The sequence below is a fragment of the Canis aureus genome, chromosome X, assembly GCF_053574225.1.
Source record: "Canis aureus isolate CA01 chromosome X, VMU_Caureus_v.1.0, whole genome shotgun sequence".
Classification (NCBI taxonomy): domain Eukaryota; kingdom Metazoa; phylum Chordata; class Mammalia; order Carnivora; family Canidae; genus Canis; species Canis aureus.
Window position 1 is genome coordinate 33,351,823 of NC_135649.1, and position 19,810 is coordinate 33,371,632.

Consider the following 19,810-nt stretch of genomic DNA (forward strand, 5'->3'; position numbering starts at 1 on the left):
CATGAATAAATAAATTTAAAAAAAATAAAAAATAAAAAATAAAAAAATAAAAATAAAAACCAAAACAGATGAACATATGGGAAGTGGGGGGGGGAAGGAGAGGGAAACAAAGCATAAGAGATTTTTTTTAAAGGATTTATCCATTCATTTGAGAGAGAGAGAGAGAGAGAGAGAAAACACACATGAGTGGAGGGAGGGGCTGAGGGAGAGAAAAATACAATCTCAAGCAGAGTCCCTGCTGAGTGCAAAGCCCAAACACAATCCAAAACCCCCGAGATCATGACCTGAGTTGAAATCAAGAGTCAGATGCTCAACTGACTGACCCACCCAGGTATCCCAAACTGTAAGACTTTGAATAGAGAACAAATTGAAGGTTGATGGAGGGAGGTGGGTGGGGGATAGGCTAGATGGCTAATGAGTAATAAGAAGGAACTTGCTGTCATGAGCACTGGGTGTTGTACGTAAGTGATGAATCACTTAACTCTTATTCCTGAAACCAATATTGTACTGTATGTTAATGAACTAAAATTAAAAACAAAACAAAACAAAAAACCTTTCAGTTCTTAAATAATCCAGAAATAGACTGTATTACCTAGGCAATAAATCATTATTAGTATTAATTTACTCTTCTTTTTTTTTTTTTAATTTACTCTTCTTGAGTCAGGTTAGCAAAATTATATACCTAAGAGATTGGCTTTATAGAAGCCAATATACTTCTCTCAATGAAAACAGAGTCAATCCTGAAAAAAATAAAGGTTGCTTACCATATGCTCACCACTAAGATCTTGTACCACTTTGATCTGATCAAAATCATAAGGTCCTTTGAAACCATGTGCTGCTTTGAATTTGACTGGTCTTGTATATGGCATTCCTTCATCATCACTTGATGAAGGATCATCTTGATCAGTATGAAACACTGAATAGAAAAGCAATATAGAAATAATCACTAGCTAATGTAGACATAGCTATCATATGTTCATATCTACTCTTCACCAAGAAAATTCATTAAATGGAAAAGCAGTATCTATTACACCAAATAGCATATTGGTTAAGAACATGTGATCTGGTGCCAGACTGTCTGGGTCCAAATCCAGCTCTGCCATTTATTTGTCTATGTGACCATAGCCAAAGCACTGGACCTTTTGTGCCTTGGTTTTCTCATCTATAAAATGAAGATAATAACAGTACTTACCTCATAAGGTTTTTATGAAGGTTAAATGAGTAAATACTGGTCCAAGTGCTTAGAACAGTGTCTGGCACAAAATAACTACTGTATTAGTGCTTATTAAAAAAAAATAAATGAGTACAATTCCCACAAAGGCATAGGAAGTTAAGATCTGAGCAAATTTAGAATATATTCCTAATTTTGAAAATATTCATAAAAATGAAACAGCCTTACAAAACTAGCTTACAAACTGATCAATGAATACTCATCGCTTCCAGGTTGTCATAGTTATAGAATATGTAAAAATTCATGTTTAAGATGAACAAATTTATTTTTCTTCCTCTCATAAAATTAACTGATACCTACAGTACCATGATATATTGAAGTGCTAAGATGTTTGCTAAAAGGCTCCTTACTTTCAATAAAACAGAATGCTTCTTATAAATTATAAAGTATTTGAATGATTACAAATCAATTAAATATTCATTTGCAATGTTCTATTTCACTTACCTTCATCTCTAACACTTTTAACTTTATTCACAGCACGCTCACCATATTCCTCTGCAAGGTGCTTTGCTCTCTTTACTGATTTTCCTAAGAACTTCTTCAATTGAGTCCTTAGCAAAAATGCAAAAAAAAAACAAAATTATTTTTAAGATATTACCTATTTGAGACAGAGCAAGGACATGAGTAGGGGAGGGGCAGAGGAAGATGGAGAAGCAGACTCCCTGCTGAGTCTGCTCAGTCCCTGTCCAGTCCCAGGACCCTAAGACTGACCTGAGCTGAAGTTAGACTCTTAACTGACTGAGCCATCCAGGTGCCCCCCCAAACCAAAATTATTTATTAACTAACTATAAAAACTCAACAACTAACAAATAATCTCATCAGCTGTGATTAGTGTATTATAATGGACAGTATCATATACTCTGGAGTATTTGTTTTCTTTCTTTGTTTTTGAGGGAGAGAGCAAGTGAGCGAGCTCAAGCAGGGGTAGGGGATGGGCACAGGGAGAGGGAGAGAGAGAATCCCAAGCAGGCTCCTTGCCCAATACAGAGCCCGACAAGGGGCTTGATCTCAAAACCCCGAGATCATGACTTGAACCGAAGGCAGGTGCTTAACTGACTGAGTCACCCAGGTGCCCCTCAAGCATTGGTTTTCAATGGTGAATAATAAATTGGCAGGGATGGGGTGGGAGGGGAGTGTTTAAAGTGCATGAACCTGAGACCCACCTGCAGATCATATGATTTAGAGGGTCTGAGGTGGAGCTATTAATCTACAGTGAGAATGTCTTTGAGAAGACTACTTTAAAGAGCAATCCTTGGGACACCTGGGTGGCTCAGTTGGTTGAATGTCTGAATCTTGCTTTTGGCTCAGGTCATGATCTTGGGTCATGATACTGAGTCCCACATTGGGCTCTTGAGCTCATCAGGGGGTCTACCCCTCCCGTCCCCCTGTTTGCACTCATGCTCTCTTTCTCTCTCCTCCTAAAATAAATAAAGAACTCTTATAAAAAAGTAATCCTTAAAAAAACATTTTGCCAATATAAAAACTATAGGGGTGCCTGGTTGGCTCAGTCAGAAGAACATGTGGACTCTTGATCTAGAAGTTCTGAGTTTGAGCCCCATGTTGGGTATAGAGATTACTTAAAAATAAAATCTTAAAAAAGAAGCAAACTATAAGGAGGGGGCACCTGAATGACTCAGTCGTTTAAGAATCTGCCTTCAGCCCAGGTCATGATCCTAGAGTCCTGGGATGGAGCCCTGAGTTGGGTTCCCTGCTCAGCAGGAGTCTCCTTTTCCCTCTTCCTCTGCCACATCCCTGCTCAGGTTCACTAAATCTCTTTCTCTCAAGTAAATAAAATCTTAAAAAAAGAAAGAAAGAAACTATAAAGGGATATTTACTTACAGAATAAAATGTTTGGTACCCTATGATGGCCTTTTGTCTCTTCTCTTTCAGTTTGGGTATTTGCATGCAATACAGTTAGGCTGAGCTTTCCCAGGAAGTATTCCCAAACACAATGTAATACAAGTATGCACTTCAACTGTCCATAAACAGGACTTATTTATTGCTTTTTAAGTAATCTGTCTCAAATTTCATATATTAAGATCATAAAAAATAAAACACAGTACATAAATGATATTTAAAACCAAAACAAAATTTACAGGAGGCAATTTTTACCAATTCATGGAACTCATGATGTTAAAGGGTAGTATTTGAAAGAGTTGCTAAGCCATATATAGAAAGATGTTCACTGCCACATTATTTACAAAACATAAAAAGTAGGGAAAAAAGGCATAAAAAGTAGAGAAAAACTGAGTTTTCATCAACAGAGGAATGAATAGGTGCTGGTATATTCTTACAATGGAATGCAATAAAATAAATGAGGCAAACCTCAGTTCTTCAAATGTACCAAGCTCTTACTCATCTTGGGGCCAATGCCATGTTATTTCTGCCTGGAACATTCCTCCCATGGTTAATTTCTACTCATCTTTTAGGTCTTGGACCAAACAGTTACTTCTCAAAAAAAGCCCTCAAATCTTTTTTTTTTTCTTAATGATTTATTTGAGAGAGAGAAGAGAGGGCAGTGGTCGGGGGAAAGAAAGCACAAGAGCACAAGCAGGGAAAGCTGCAGAGGGAGAGGGAGAAAGAAGAAGAGTACCCCACACAGGGCTTGATCCCAGAACCTGGGATTATGACCTGAGTTGAAGGCAGATGCTTCACCAACTGAGCCAGCCAGGTTCTCCCCTCCTTGACTCTTTAGAGCAGATTTTCCTGTTTTCTACTCCCACAGTACCCCATACATTTCTTTTATTGCAATTACTACAAATGTAGTTAGATTTATGTTTCTCCTACTTAACTGGGAGCTCTAGGAAGGCAGGGACTACATTTGTCCTAACTATTGTATCTGCAGCACTGAATTCCCATATCTGGCTGATAGAAAGGCTACAATATATTTATTATTGGTACTGATATAAAGAGATGTTCATTACAAATCAGATATTTTTTTTTTTTTTTACAAATCAGATATTTTTAAAAAGCCAGCTGACAAGGGCACCTGGCTAGCTCAGTCAGCAGAACATGTGACTCTTGATCTCCATGCTGAACATGGAGCTTACTTTTGAAAAAAAGGCAAATAAAGCAAGCCAATAAACTATAGGCGCAGTATTAATCCTGCTTTTGTGAGGGAAAAAATTCTAGGCAGAATACACCTAATTATTAACATTGGTTATTTCTGGATGAGGAGACTTTCATTTTCCATATTTCTGTATTAGTTTTTTTGTTCTTGTTGTTAAAGGAATCTTTATACCTAAGATGGGGCTTAAACTCACAACCCTGAGATCAAGAGTTGCATGCTCCAACCAGTCCAGGCATCCTTGTATAAGTTTTGATAATAAAAAAACACAGATGATAAACCATTTTAAAAATTAATATAAGAGGTGCCTGGGTTGTTACGTGCATTGTGGGTAAATCTTTTCTGAGAGTTCTCAATGCTTTCTTTGATACACTTCCCATACTAAGGAAAGATCAGACTATAGTGAAGAATTTGCTTTGGGGCCTTAGACTCATCTGCCTTTGGCTCAGGTCATGATCCCAGGGTCCTGGGATAGGGCCCTGTGTGAGGCACTCTGCTCAGCAGGGGAGTCTGCTTCTCCCTCTCCTTCTGCCTCTCCCCCTGCTTGTGCTGTTTGTCTCTCAAATAAATAAAATCTTTAAAAAATCAGAAAACACATTAAGATAACATAAAATAAAGGTAAAATGTAATTTATGTAGACTGTAGGTGTCACTGAAATTGAGAAAAGGAAATTTACCATGAACTGGAGTAGTATGGAAAATTGTTTAGTTGGATTTGAAAGCAACGTCAAGAATAATCATGTTCTACTAACATTTCTGGTCCCTACCATCAGAAAAATAATACAGGCATGATGCAAAATTTATTGATCATTTACTATTTGTCAAATGCTATAAAAATGACCACCAATACAGCCTCAAGCAACTCCTGTTCCTGGGAACAGGAAATGGTGGTGGTAGATGGACATATAAACTAGATAGAGCACAGACTTAAAATAGTATGGCAATTCTCTTATTTTTTTTTTTAATTCTCTTATTTTTTTAAATAAAAGCTTGAAATAAAGAAAAGGAATGTACTGTAACTCACGTTTTCTGTTTTAACCTTCCACCATCAGTATCTGTTGTCTGAGATTGTAACTTCTCTTCATCATCTGACTGTGCTGCGTCATTACTACAAGAGGGGGAAGAAGTCATTTTAAAAGAAGCCATTTCCCCCTACACCTCTCAACAATCTCTATGTATATTTACTATATATTTACTATATACTCAGGTACTCAGAATAAGAAAAAAACTATGTTAACATACTTTATAGAAGTTTAATTTTAATAATGATCCTGAGACTGTAAGAAGTGAAAGGTCAAAGAATAGAATCTTTAAGCATGGTATAATGTACAAAATGCAAGTGAAAGCAATTTAGGAACTTATGGAAAACCTACTACCAACAAGGCTTCTTGCTGGACAAAACATGCTGCACAGAAATGACAAATTAACTTCCTCTTTGCTTTTCAGGCACATCATGTATTACACTTTATCAAGAACTACTTTCAATAATAATCACTTCTTTGATCTACATACATCTCAAAGTCAATCATCGCACTGTAAAGTCATTTTCTAGCCTACAAAGATAATACAATTACTTATAAAATTTGTAGTACTTAAAGCCAGGTTTTAGAAAACCAGGTCTTCATTCCACATGGCTTTTTACCCTCAATATGTTTCAATAATGTCTCTAGTATTATATAAATCATTTTAAAAGTGAAACAAAATACTATGAGATTCAAGAGATATTCTATTTTCCTCAAGTAACTTTATGGTCTTAAGAGAGAACAATATTGAAGAATTCATATATTAACTCTTAAATCCAAATTTTAAAAAAGAAGACTGCATGAAATCAAATTAGGGACTGCTATAGTTCATAAACACAGAAATCTTCACCACTCTGAAATATTACAAATGATAAATAATAACAATAGGCCATACCTTACATATTCCTTAGTCCTTCTCATGATGTGTAGAGTGAGAGGATTAATACCTGTTGGCAGTTTCTCTTCTGCAAGACTCAAAGGTATTTCTTCTCCAGTATCTAGGTTCTTAATCATGACACTGGCTAAAATTTCCTGAGATAAATAAAAATAACACCAAGAGGACCTATAATTTAATTATCTTTTTGAGTCTGCAAAATTCTCAATTAAGCTAAGGACTTTCTAGATATATTTAGTACTGTGTACAATAATTTTTAACTTTAGTGAGATACAATTCATACACTGAAAAATGCACTCATTTAAAGTGTATAATTCAATGATTTCGAGTAAATTCAGAGTTGTGCAACGATTACCTTTAAGTTTAGAACATTTCCACTACCTCAAAAAGAAACTCCATATCCATTAAATGCCATACCTCATTTTCCTCTCCTCTCATCCTCTCATCCCCTGGCAATGACTAATCTACTTTTTGTCTCTATGGTTTGCCTATTCCAGACATTTCATATAAATCAAATCATCTTGTATGTTTGTCTTTTGTGACTGGCTTCTTTCACTTAGCACCATGTTTTCAAGGTTCATCCATACTGCAGCATGTGTCAGAATTTCATTCCTTTTAATTTCCAAAAAAACAATCCATGTGGTTTGGATATACCATATTTTATTTATCCATTCATGGGTGATGAATGTTTGTGTTATTTCCACACTTTGGTTATTATGAATACTTGTGTACATTTTTTGTGTGGACATATATTTTCATTTCTATTTGGTATATACATAGATACAAAGGAGTGGAATTGCTGGGTCATGGTAATTCAATGTCTAATATTTTGAGGAACTGCCATACTGTTTTCCAAAGTATAATAATTTTTAAAAATATATTGCTTAAAAGAAATGAAAACTGGGGCACCTGGCTGGCTCAGTTGGTGAAGCATGTGCCCCTTGGTCTTGGGGTTGAGTCTGAGCACCATACTGGGTGAGATTACTTAAAAATAAAAAAATCTTTAAAAAAGAAAAAGAAAGAAAAAAAGACATGAAAAATAAGATTTTTGCATCAAAACTTTATTTGGAGTAAACTGGCCAATCGATGTATACTAAATTTTAATGGTAAGAAGTAAGCACTTAGTCTGTATACTGTGCATCACTTAGCAAGTATAAAAACATATAACATATAAAAAGAACATCAAGTTCTTTTTAAGCCTACCTTCTATTAAATTTGGACCTTGTTTTCAATACCACGTAATGGTATAAAAAGGTAAGTTTAAGTTAGAGTTGCAAACTCCAGAATATTAAAAAAAAAATCTGGGGTGGCTGGCTGGCTTAGCCAGTAGAGCATGGGACTCTTAATCTTGGGGTTGTGAGTTTGAGCTCCATGCTGGGTGTAGAGTTTACTTAAAAATAGATAAAACAGGGACACCTGGGTGGCTCAGCAGTTGAGCATCTGCCTTTGGCTCAGGGCATGATTCTGGGGTTCCAGGATTGAGTCCCACATCAGGCTCCCCGCAGGGAGCCTGCTTCTCCCTCTGCCTGTGTCTCTGCTTCTCTCTGTATCTCTCATGAATAAATAAATAAAATATTTTAAAAAATAGATAAAACAATAAAAATGTTGCTAAAAACTAAGAAAATCATCAATTTTCATTTTTTTCTTCTACATTTTTTTGCCTAACAGCGATAAACTTTAAATTTTTTTAAAATCATGGTAAAATATTTTTAGTTGTATATGCAGTGGTATTAAGCACATTAACAATGCTGTGCAACCATCACTACCATTCATCTTGAGAATTTTTTCATCTTCTCATTATGATTTTTATATTTTATGTTTTTAAGAACAAAAATAAAATCTAATTATACCTCATCAGTAAGCTCTCTTCCAGAGTTGGATCTAGGTCTCTGAGGGCCCATCACCTCACCTGCTACAGTCTGCCCATCAGGTGCTTTTCCATTTTCCTAAAATTACAATTTTATAAACAGAAAGTGACTGAGTCGATTTTTATAAACACTCAATTATTCATTACCACACACAGTTCTAAAGAATTCCATAATTCACATAATGGAGCCTACTGAAAATTTAAATGAAACACTCCATTTCAGTCTTTTATTATTCCCAGCATGCTGAAAAACACTAAGTATCAAAACCACTGCTGCCCATGAAATAATGTCTTAGTATTTGAAAGCAAATAAATGTTCTATTTGAACCTGACCCAAAAGCAGTTCTCTACTACCAGAATGCCAGCACTAAGACTGACATTAATCAGGACTATACTTGTGCTTATCTCGAAGGCAGGGATTGGCAAACTTTTTCTATAAAGAGCCAGATAGTAAATATTTTAGGCTTTCTGTTTCACATGTAATGTCTATCATGTATTCTTTTTTTTCACCCTACAATCCCTTAAAAATGAAAAAACCATTCTTAGCTCCGGGACCCTACAAAGACAGGCTACTGCCAGTCTGGGCTCTAAAGCTAGAGCTTTATGACAAGATTGAAGTGGCATATCACCAATGACAAGATTGAAGTGGCATATCTTCCAGTCTGCTAACCTGTCCCAACCACAGCTACTACACAAGTAAGCCTTGAGTCCCAGAAATTGGGCTATGGTAAAATTCATGCTATCAGGTGCTTTCTATTGCCTCCATATGGATATATAACGTAGTATATGAATGTTTTTTTCATGATCAGGTAAAGGAAATTATAAATGAAAGTCCTCAATTTTGACCACCATAGGTCAGGTAAATGAAGACTGTAGTTGATGCTTATTAACATTATAATAATATTACAAATAGCAGCATCTTCCTTTTTTTATATTGCCTACTGCATGCCATGTACTTGGCATAGCTCATTTCATCCTTACAAAACATCTTCAAGGAAGGTTGTTCCCTCATTTTATCACAGGGACATCTGAAAGTCAGATATTAAATAGTTTGTTAGAATCACCTAGCTATGTAGTAGCAGAGCTAGAAAGGGGATATAAGAAGGCCAGGTTTAAGGACAAAGAAATATTCTGCCTGGAGAAGAAGGAAGGTTCAACAAGCAACAAACCAGCCAGCTGTGGAAAGTTGTTAAAGCCTATGTCAAATATAACATGAATTTACCAACCTGGGCAGTAACTATTTTATCTCCACTGGTAGCACTTGCCAAGTCAAGAGAAGGTTGAGAATCCTTGACTGTATTCTCTGAAGCCATGTTCGTACTTAGGAGAGTATCAGATGTAATATTCTCTTTGGGAACTGCAATGACGATGATGATAATAATAATAATAATGATGATGATGATGATGATAATGGCAATAACTAGTATTTATATTTGGAACCTTATATAGAGCTTGAAAGCACTTTAACCTTTGTCTGATTCTTACAACAATCCCATGAGGAAAGTGGTTTTATTACTCTCATTTTATATATGACAAAACCAGGATTCAAACAAGTTATTTCAATTTCTCAAAGCTATACAACTTATACACGAAGAGATCTATGTCTTGAATTCAGATCTTAAGTCTCCAATGGTAACAGATTTGAAAATTTGAAGTCTACTAAAATGTTCAAACATAGTAATGTAACTTACTACCAATGTAAACATTTTCTCTTTTCATTACTAAAATAACTTTTATAACTTGGTCATGGTCATCAACATGGTTATATATAGCATAACTGAAACAAAACCAAAAAGTCAAATAGCTTCAGCTCCAAAATCTCTCCACAAGTTATTTCTCAATTAAATACTTGCCGTCTAGATCAGGTGTTTTAAGGGCCTCAAACTCCAATTCACTTTTCTTTTTTCTTGGTGGTGGAGCAGGTCGAGATGGAGGTGGGGGTCTAGGAGGTGGGAAATTAGTTGGAGGGGGAGGGCGTGCTGGAACAGGCTTCTTTGTACTTGCCACAATGTCAGGTTCTGGAGTAAGCTGTCTTGGGGGTTTGGCGGGAGCCACTTCTTCCATGGCAGCAAAATCTTTAGTAGATAAAGAGTTTGAGGACACAGGTTCTAGAACCTCACTTCCTTTGGCTTCCACAGCTTCCTTGTTCAATACTTCTGTTTCAGTTGCAGGCACATTATGCTGCTCAGTTGAACCTATTTCAGTTAACTTAGTGATTTCATCTACTGACTTCTCATAGATGTCATCAGAAGGAAAACATCTTTTTGATTCTAATTCAGTTTCTTCAATTGCATTCTGACTTTCTGCTTCTTTGGAATCTTCCTGTAGTACTTGATCTATGGCTAACAGTCCAGGTATATTGCTAAGATCTGTTCCAGCTACAATAGAACTGGCAGTAGCCTGATCAGAGTGTCTTTTTCCTTTGGAATCTGAGGAGTCATCTTCCAGCTGTAGTACTTTCTGACTCTCCTCAATAATACTTTCAATAATCTGATGAAAGGTTAAAAAGAATTTTTTTTAAAAAAATGAAGCTATTTACAAGAACATAGTAACAGCTAATCATTTACATAGTACTTACTATGTGCCCTGGGAATGTACTGTTCTTAGCACTTTACATTTTTTAATCTCTACAATAACCATATGAGTTAGCACTCTTAATATCATCATTACACAAATGAAGGAACAAAGGCATAGAGGGATCAAGTGATTTGTCCAAGGACACACAGCGAGTAAGTGATGAAGCTGGCAAAAATCCCAGGAGTTTGGTTCCAGAATCTGTTCTCCTAACCATTATAATAGGGAATCTGTTAGTATGCATAATCACAAAAGTTCAACCAACCCCGTAAAATAAAAGATCAAACCTAAATTTACATTCAGACTCTTCATACCCTTGTCCATTTACATATTTATGCCAAGTTAGTTGCAGTAACAACCTGCTGCTTTAGTTAACAAAACTGAGAATTAAAACCACCTAGCACAAGAATTCGAATTGTTTAGTTCTGAACTCAAGCCTATGACAGAAAAAGCTAGGAGATGCAGGGAGATTAACATCCTTTTTTTTTTTCAAGATTTTATTTATTTTTTCATGAGACACAGAGAGAGAGAGGCAGAGACATAGGCAAAAGGAGAAGCAGACTCCTCACAAGGAGCCCAATGCGGGACTTGATCCCAGGACCTGGGATCAGGACCTGAGCCAAAGGCTCAACCACTGAGCCACCCAGGTGCCTCAGAGGTTAACATTCTTAAACTATACCAAATGCTCCACTATTCATCGAAATGGCAGAACCACGAGTTCAAAAGCTCAGCTCACCTTGCCTTTTCCCCCCGTTTACTTCTTTTTTTTTTTTTTTTTAAAGATTTTATTTATTGGGATCACTGGGTGGCTCAGGGGTTTAGTGCCTACCTTCAGCCCAGGGTGTGATCCTGGAGACCCGGGATCGAGTCCCACATCAGGCTCCCCGCATGGAGCCTGTTTCTCCCTTTGCCTGTGTCTCTGCCTCTCTCTGTGTGTGTCTCTAATAGAGGGAGACTATTAAGACCTAGTCTTAATCATACTTTGACCAGAGGAATATTAACTAGAGTCCACCTACTTTGTCAACTAGGTGGTTACTGAGCACTGAATACCTTAGTGATAACAGAAGCCAGTGGGTTGAAGAATGAGTAAGAGTGACAACACAGAGATAGCACAATCTATGTTTTCAAAAAGCTTGGCTATAAATGGAAGAGGCTGCAAGAAAGTGACCCAGCATTTTTACAAGCTGAGGGGAAGGAGCCAACGGTAGAGTTAGATAAAGTTCTGGAGAAGAAAGGAAAGAGGACTATTGTGTATTAGACCAGTACACATATTTTCCATTTAATCTCTGCACAGGCTTTGAGGTAGCTAGATTATCTCCCTCCTACAAAAACAAGAATCTGAGGTAAAGGCATTAAGAATTTTGTCCAAGGTTCCACCACTAGTAAACTACAAGGTTCAAAACTGAAATCCAGATTTTTCTCAAAAATCCAGTGTTTTTTTTATATTATACCATGCTACTTTGGACAGGAAAAAAATAAGTTCTCAGACTTGAAAAAGAGGCAAAAGATGAAAACAAGTCTGCAGGTAAGGGAAGTGAGAGCAGATGAAAAGGAGTAAATTCAGGCTTCTTAGTCTTTAATGTCTATGTGTGGTAGGAAACAAGGTTATCTGCTTTTGAAAGCAAGCAGGATACTAGTGGGCACAGTGAGCATGAGGTGACTATTAAGGTCTGGAATAATCACTATGCATAATGGAAATGCTAATACCAGAAAAGGGGTTAAAATGAGCTTAAAAATCATAAGTCTTCCCCAATCCCTTATCCCTTCACTGAACTCCTATCATTCTTACCATTCACTATAGTGTGAATTATAATATAAACACAAAGTAGTATATGGGCTAGCTCTATATAAATACTTTCCCCATAACAGATAATTAGTTTTTGAAACACAAGGCCCATATTTTATCCCTCTTGTTATGCCCTCATAGCACCTACTTACAATACCTAACCCTGTATTCCCCGCCCCAACCCTCAGGTTTTAGAAGGTAGCAAACAGGGAAAGACGAAGAGAACAACGAGAATCAAGACCAACACAGAGATGAACAGGCTAAAGCAACTGTTCATTTCACATCACCTTCCTGCTTCAAAAAACTCACTGATTTTCCAGTAACTGTAAAATAGAAACCAGATGTTTTAGTATAACATAAGAGGCATTCCCATAGTTTGGGCCTAACTTTGGGCTCTAATGTCATTTGTAACCATTCTGCACATTTCTCTTTTCCATGCCTTTGGTTATGCCTTTCAACTGTCATCTTTGCCTGTCCAAATCTTAACCATTCATCAAGAACCAGCTCAGATGTTACTTCTTCCATTAAGTCTTCCCCATTCCTATCTTCAAGCAGAAAGTAAAGGCTCCCTTTCTGCCCTTATAGTTTGTAAGTTTATACAAACACATTTTACACTCAGTTTTGTGTTTAACTAATTTCTTCTACTAAAACGTAAGTTACTGGGGACAGGGATTGTCTTGTCTGGTGCACTGTATATTCCCACAGCTTTTATCATTCATATGTGATACTTAAATCAATTGAAAAGACTAGAACTTAAAAAGTGAGACCTAGTCTTAAGCTTCACTCAGCTGCTCTATAGTGTTTACTATTTTTTCAGTTTCTAAAGTCTCCTTAAAAATTACCTTTATTGGCCACTATTAGTTACCCATTTGTATCCTAAGAAAAAATTCTTGAAAAGGAAAACTAGTGGAAAAAATAGAAACATTTCAAGTTTTCAACAATAAGAATAACTAGATACATTGTAATATATTTGCTTCATAGAAAACTGAAACATCAAATGAAAACTGAGTATTGAAACTGTAGAAATACAATAAAAACTAATGATGATAAGAGGAAAAGGTAAAATATAGAATTCTATTTACACTATTATTAGACAAAACAAAACAAAGTCATGCAAATGGGTGAGAACCAGAAAGCAAAGCTGAAAAATTAAGATAGCTATTTGTTACAGTGTGAACTATGGGCTATTCTGATTTAAAAAGAAAAAACTGGTTACTACTTTTGTTCCCTTATTTATGCTGATATACAATAATACCATTTCTCCCCAAAAAATCCTTTTGAGGGAAAAAAGTATGATCAATATTAAAATAGAGAGTTCACTGGGCACTTGGGTGGATCAGTAAGTTCAGCATCGGACTCCTGATTTTGGCTCAGATCATGATCTCAGGGTTATAGGACAGGCTCCATGATGGGCAAGGAGCCTGCTTAAGATTCTTGCTCTCTCTATGCTCCTCCTCTCTTTCTCCCTCCTTCTCTAATAAATAAAATAAAATACACTTAAAATATGGAGTCCATTAAATTTATAAATTCCGGGGCACCTGGGCAGCTCACTTGTTTAAGCATCTGCCTTTGGCTCAGATCATGATCCCAGGGTCCTGGGATCGAGCCTCGAACTGGGCTCCCTGCTGAGCGGGGAGCCTGCTTCTCTCTCCCCCACTCCCCATGCTTATGCTCTTTCTGTGTCAAATTAATAAAATCTTCTAAAAAATTATAAATTCCATAAGGTTAGAACAATGGATTCTCATCAAGGGTGATTTTGCTCAGCACTCCTCCCCAGACATTTGGTGATGTATGTAAGATATTTTTAGTTGTCATGATAGGGTGCAAGTAGGGAGGAATCTATTGATGTCTAGTGGGTAGAAGCCAGGGATGCAGCTAAATACCCTACAATGCACAGAAACGTCTCTCCTTCCCTCCAGAATGAAAAATTATTCAGCCCAAAGTGTCACTATGGAGAAACTCTAGGATAGAGAATGCGTCATTTTGCTGGTCTCTGGAAACCCACCAGCCAGAACAGAGCAAGGGGTACAGAAAATACTCACAAGTAGGAGAACTGAATGAACACATAGTATCCTTTCTCCTCCCTTTTTATCCTGATACTGTGAACTACTCATTGTCAAAATTTTTATCTTGTGTTCAGTTTCTTCTAGTAAACCAAACTCTGAAGCTTTAAAGAATCAAATTTTTAAAAGGTATCAAAGGCACTATTACAGTAATGACTTTGTGCAACCTCTAACTCTTAAAGGCATCAGAATTTGCTGCACTGAGCCTTTCAATACCTTTAATTCTTGGTAGTTACCTCAAGAATAGCTACAACTTAGGGATGCCTGGGTGGCTCAGCGGTTGAGCACCTGCTTTGTGCTCAGGGCATGATCCTGGGTTCTGGGGATCGAGTCCTGCTTCGGGCTCTGCCTGTGTTTCTGCCTCTCTCTCTCTCCCTGTCTCTGTCTCTCATGAATAAATAAAATCTTTTAAAAAGATAGCTAAAGCTTATTCTAATAAAAATGCAAGCATAAAAAATCAAAATACATTACAAAACAATTTTGTACTGTTTCAAGGAAAAATTATCAATTAGTGTGTTTATGAAATGACCTCTAAAAAGCATGATGTGTCTTCAATCTCAAATTCAAGATTCAAGGAACATTTAGTGAATATCCACCAAGTATACTGCACTACAAAAAATATAGAAAATTTTCCACTTTAAATATACCATATGTATATGACATCTGTTAAACCAATACTGACATTGTATCTTACCAACCTTTTTAGACACATCTTGTTTCAGTTCTTGTACAGGAGACTCATTTCCAACTTTGTGTGCAGTGTTCTCAGTTTCCTATATTAAAAAGAAAAACAGATCAAATGATGACACTTTTTCTTTAAAATTCTTTTTAAGATGGGTACAAATTAGAAAACATAACCTTAATAAAGCAGCGGTCCATGAAGAGCTTAGATGTTTGTATATGGAAAGATGCCCAGATATTTTATGCCAACAGGGATAATGTGATTTGCATAAGGTTACGAATCAGCAATTTTCTATATTTCTATAGCAATAGGTTATTGCCCCATAAATGTGCCCATCTTTTTAATATTAAAAATTGTACAGGAAGATAAAAACCACCAACTACCTTTATAGCTTAAAAAGATGAAGGACTTAAAGCAAAGGGTTGAATCAGGATTGCTATCTTTCCCACAGTATTGCACCATAAATACACATAAATATAAAAGTACATAATACAGAAAATCACATTCAGAGAATAGTTTTCTTAAAAATACTACATGCTTTAGATGAAAGGAATCAAGACAACCAGAAGTTAAAGTTCCGCAATAATAGATGAAAAAAATTAAACCCACCAAAAATACATATATATCTACGTATACATTCATATACACATACGTACATATATATATATATTTGGGAGGTTAGAGAAGGTAGAGAGGGATACAGATTTTCTGCTGGGAAAAAATTCTAGTAAAATAAGACAATTACACATTTGCAAATATAAACATAGTATTCATCTCCATCCTAAATTGTCATTATGTTTATATAAAAATAGGAATTTGAATGCTACTAATGATACTGAGAAAAAAACTTTTCATATTTTTTGGTACACATCACAGAGTTAGAGAAGGTTCATAATAACCATTTTTGACAGATAAGCAACCTAAGGCACATAACGATGTATCTAAGTATCAGGGTAGCACTTATACAAGTATTAGGATATGACCATGACAGGTACTGTGATAAAATTACTCCAGACCAGTATAATGCTAAAGATTTAATGTGCTAGAGAAATTTCTGTAGTACTTCTGTTATCTTCAAGCTGAAAAGCTGTTTCATGGAATTTTCAGTGTCAGGTAAAATCCAAACTCTATCACAACCCATGAGGGCCTACATCTTTGACCTCATCTATATTTCTCACTTCCCCTGTCCACCACAACCCCACATTCACACTTTGGCCAATCAGATGACTCTTTACCATCTTTAGGGTGATAACTCAAGCATTATCACATCAGAAAAGCCTTCCCTGACCACCTTAAAATAGCCTTACCTGCTTAACTTTCTATCACATTATCTATATTTTGTTTCTTCATTGTACTTATTACCACCTGAAATGACCATTTACTTGCTTATTCTTTTGTCTCTTCCCTGCCCCACTAGAATGTAAGCTTCATGAGATCAAGGCCTTTGTTCCATCTACCACTATGTACCTAATACCTAAAGAGTGCTGGGCAAAAGTAATTATTTGCTAAATGAATGTTGAATAACGCATGGCTCTGGCTTTTCTTCAGTAAATACACGTACCTTAAGTTTATATATCCTTTAATCAAATCCTGGTTTTAAACTAAAAGAAAAAGAACTCTAATCAGAACCAGTTAGTAAGATAATCTTGACAAGATGGAGAGAGAATACTTGAAAGCTGATAGTCATTAAGAACAGTTAATGCATATTAGAGAAACACCTGTAATTATCTTACGAATTAAGTATATTTATCCAATTATCCTCCAATAACTGTTCATTAGTAGGAAAATCAGAAGTACTATACAACATTAATTCCATGGGTATGTTCCTTAAGTTAACCTAAGCAAAAATGCACACTACTAATTCCTCTACCTCAATATAATTTGTTTGAATTAAGTACTTAAAATCATCACAGATTAACATTCTCACATTGATCAAAACTGCCAAGCAGTGATTAGACTTCATTTTATTTGGCTTCAAAAAAACTCTCCTGGACTTTGAACCTTTGAAAGGTATCAAGCTCTGTAAGGTAAACTGTGGTTAAGTCACAAGTTTGATGGAGTGATATGGCACCTACCAGAGGATCTAATCTCTAGAGAAATTAATCAAGATTTCTTAGTAAAACTTGATTTAGTACATATATAGTCATCTATGATCCTCTCTCAGTGATGTCAAAGGTCCAGGTCCTTCCCCTAGCACCTTGATCAGGCTGTGGAGGTAAAGCAATGGAAGCCAAGAATATGCCTGCAGACGACACCAACTCAGACTTCAGACACTCATTTATTACCTCCTTCTGGAGATGGACTGCCCCATTACTAAAGCACGAGGCCTACCAAATCCCAGCTTCCCACCATCAGGCCATTTCTTTAACCCATTTCTATCACAACCCCAGAAATATACTTCCTTAAGTAGTATGTTGGGGGGGGTGGGGGCGCTGGGTGGCTTAGTTGGTTAACCATTTGCCTTCAGCTCAGGTCATGACCTCAGGGCCCTGAGATAGAGGCCTGTCAGGCTTCCTGCTCAGTAGGTGTCTGCTTCTCCCTCTCCCTCTGCCCGGCCTGCCACTGCCGCCAAGTGTGTTCTCTCTCTCTCTCAAATAAATAAAATCTTTAAAACAATAGAAGTATGGTAGGATCATTCAATTTCTAGCAAGTCAGACCACTGTCTCCCTCCATCTCTGTTGGATATTAGAGAACTGCCTGTACTTTCCAGAGTATTCAGTTCTACAGTTTGAGCTTTTGAATTTTAATAAGCACATCCAAAAGACTAATCATTTTCACAAATAAGTTGCACAAAAGTAATCTACACTCAGGGAAATCTTATTATCTACTAAAGAACAGTGAGCTAAAAATGTCAGTTTTTTAAAAATTCAGGTCACTTCTAGTTTTTACTAGTGAGGAAGGGGAAACTATTAACAGTGACCAAAGTGAAATTTTATGTATTTATTTATTTACTTTTTAAAGTTTATTTATTGTGTTTTTTTTTAAGTAATCTCTACCCCCAAAGTGGGGCTCGAACTCATGACTTTTAGATCAAGAGTCACATGCTCTTCTGACGAAGCAGCCAGGTGCCCCTAAAGTGACATTTTAAAAAACACTTTATAGAGATGTGATCTCTACTCTCTTTTGCTAAGAAGGGGGGGCGGAACCCACCACCACCAAGAAACAACTGTTAAATAATGGCCACAACAGTCCACTGATTCCTATCAACACAATCCCTTTGTTCAAGTCTTGACCTTCTAACTGCCTCTTAACCATTCTCTGTGCACTTAGTCTCTTGCCTCCAAACCATCTCCCACCCTTCCACTCACTCCATACCTTTAGTTAATTCCTCAGCAAAAAAAAAAAAAAAAAAAAAAAAAAACCTCTGAAGAGCACAACTGGTAAGACAGATAAAAATTGACTTTTAAAATATCTTAAAAATAAATAAATAAATAAATAATAAAATATCTTGCTTCAGGCAGCCCTGGTAGTGCAGCGGTTTAGCGCTGCCTGCAGCCTAGGGCGTGATCCTGGAGACCCTGGATCAAGTCCCAGGTCAGGCTCTCTGCATGGTGCCTGCTTCTCCCTCTGCCTGTGTCTCTGCCTCTCTCTCTCTGTGTGTGTGTCTCTATGAATAAATAAGTAAATAATCTTTTAAAAAATAAATAAAATAAAATATCTTGCTTCAAAATTTTAAAGCTCAGAGTTTTTTGAAAAAGATTTTATGTATTTATTTGAAAGCGGGGGGGGGGGGGCAAGGGAGAAAGGGACAGGCAGACTTCATGCAGAGCTGGAGGTGGAACTCGATCCCATGATCCTGACATGGGCTGAAACGAAGAGTTGGATGCTCAACCAACTGAGCCACCCAGGTGCCCCAAAGCCCAGAGTTCTTTTTTTAAAATTTATTTCTTTGACAGAAAGAGAGCACAAGCAGAGGGAGCAGCAGAGAGGGAGAAGCAGACTCCCCACAGAGCAGGGAGCCTGATGTGGGGCTCGATCCCAGGACCTTGGGATCGTGACATAAGCCGAAGGCAGACGCTTAACTGACTGAGCCACCCAAGGATCCCTAAAGCCCAGAGTTCTTTATTTTTTTTTATTTTTTTTTTAAATTTTTTTTAAAGTTTTTATTTATTTATGATAGTCACACAGAGAGAAAGAGAGGCAGAGACACAGGCAGAGGGAGAAGCAGGCTCCATGCACCAAGAGCCCGATGTGGGATTCGATCCCGGGTCTCCAGGATCGCGCCCTGGGCCAAAGGCAGGCGCCAAACCGCTGCGCCACCCAGGGATCCCAAGCCCAGAGTTCTTAAGCTGACATTCAAAGTTCATTGAAATCTGCCCCCACCTCACTTTTCCATCATTTCACTGCTGAAACATTTATATTGGTCACACCAGTCTTTCAATGCTCCCAGCAAATTCTGTACCTTTGCATATTAATGAGCTCATACTATTGCCTAACATACAATGCTTTCCCAATTTTTCTCTATCTGCCTATGCAGATCTCTTCCATTGCTCAAAGCCCAGCACAAGTTCTACCTCCTCCCTGAAACTTTTCTCTTCTATTCCAGGTACCCATGCTCTCCTATTGTTTTATCTCCCCCAAACTCCTTGGAGCACTTAGAAGTCTATTCTATTCTACAAACACC

The 19,810-nt window shown here is 36.9% G+C and overlaps 1 protein-coding gene across 1 annotated transcript in view; it reads right to left on the minus strand.

Annotated features, from left to right (window-relative positions):
- WDR44 (WD repeat domain 44) overlaps positions 1 to 19,810 on the minus strand; it is an 81,903-nt gene that overhangs the window by 31,542 nt on the left and 30,551 nt on the right. Inside the window, exons 3-10 of the mRNA XM_077889825.1 lie at positions 15,203 to 15,277; positions 9,935 to 10,571; positions 9,308 to 9,438; positions 8,065 to 8,160; positions 6,215 to 6,351; positions 5,322 to 5,405; positions 1,676 to 1,782; positions 765 to 916 (exon numbers count right to left, since the gene is read on the minus strand). Of these exons, the coding sequence (XP_077745951.1) occupies positions 765 to 916; positions 1,676 to 1,782; positions 5,322 to 5,405; positions 6,215 to 6,351; positions 8,065 to 8,160; positions 9,308 to 9,438; positions 9,935 to 10,571; positions 15,203 to 15,277 (1,419 nt within the window). The remainder of the gene's footprint in view (positions 1 to 764; positions 917 to 1,675; positions 1,783 to 5,321; positions 5,406 to 6,214; positions 6,352 to 8,064; positions 8,161 to 9,307; positions 9,439 to 9,934; positions 10,572 to 15,202; positions 15,278 to 19,810) is intronic.